At 64.1% G+C, this 373-nt stretch overlaps 1 protein-coding gene across 1 annotated transcript in view; it reads left to right on the top strand.

Annotated features, from left to right (window-relative positions):
- Nucleotides 1-21: 21 nt before the first annotated feature.
- Nucleotides 22-373, top strand: part of Ppp2r3b (protein phosphatase 2 regulatory subunit B''beta) — a gene marked incomplete at its 3' end in the record, with an annotated part of 11,391 nt that continues 11,039 nt past the window's right edge. The window contains 2 exon segments of the mRNA XM_033760227.1: nt 22-59; nt 132-285. Of these exon segments, the coding sequence (XP_033616118.1) occupies nt 22-59; nt 132-285 (192 nt within the window).

The following is a 373-nucleotide window of genomic DNA, read 5'->3' as shown; positions in this document are numbered from 1 at the left end:
CACGCTAGGCTTGCACTACGCATGCTCGACAGCCCAATCCAGCAAGCCGCCGTCCATCGGTACGCTCTGCGCATGTCCGCACTTCAGTCTAGTTCCCACCCCTCCACATCACAAACCCACCCTTCTGGCAGGCACGCGTCGCGCATGCTCCCATTTTTGGGCTCGGGCGCCGGCCTGCAGCGGTTCACTCTGCGCATGCTCACTCAGGCATGCCTTTACCCCACGCCCGGGAACATCAGTGCGCATGCTCTCACATCTCCGCGGCAGTCTGCCTTTCTCTCCGGCGTAGCCGCATCCCTAAAGCCCCCAGCGGCAGGCAGCATGCCCTCTGGCAGGACGACCCCTGCACCCCACCCCACGTCTTCATCCCGAC

Source organism: Fukomys damarensis, unplaced genomic scaffold, assembly GCF_012274545.1.
Source record: "Fukomys damarensis isolate Sample0158 unplaced genomic scaffold, DMR_v1.0_HiC HiC_scaffold_39, whole genome shotgun sequence".
NCBI lineage: Eukaryota > Metazoa > Chordata > Mammalia > Rodentia > Bathyergidae > Fukomys > Fukomys damarensis.
The sequence above is the reverse complement of the archived record's forward strand: the minus strand, read 5'-3'. Positions and strand labels throughout refer to the sequence as shown.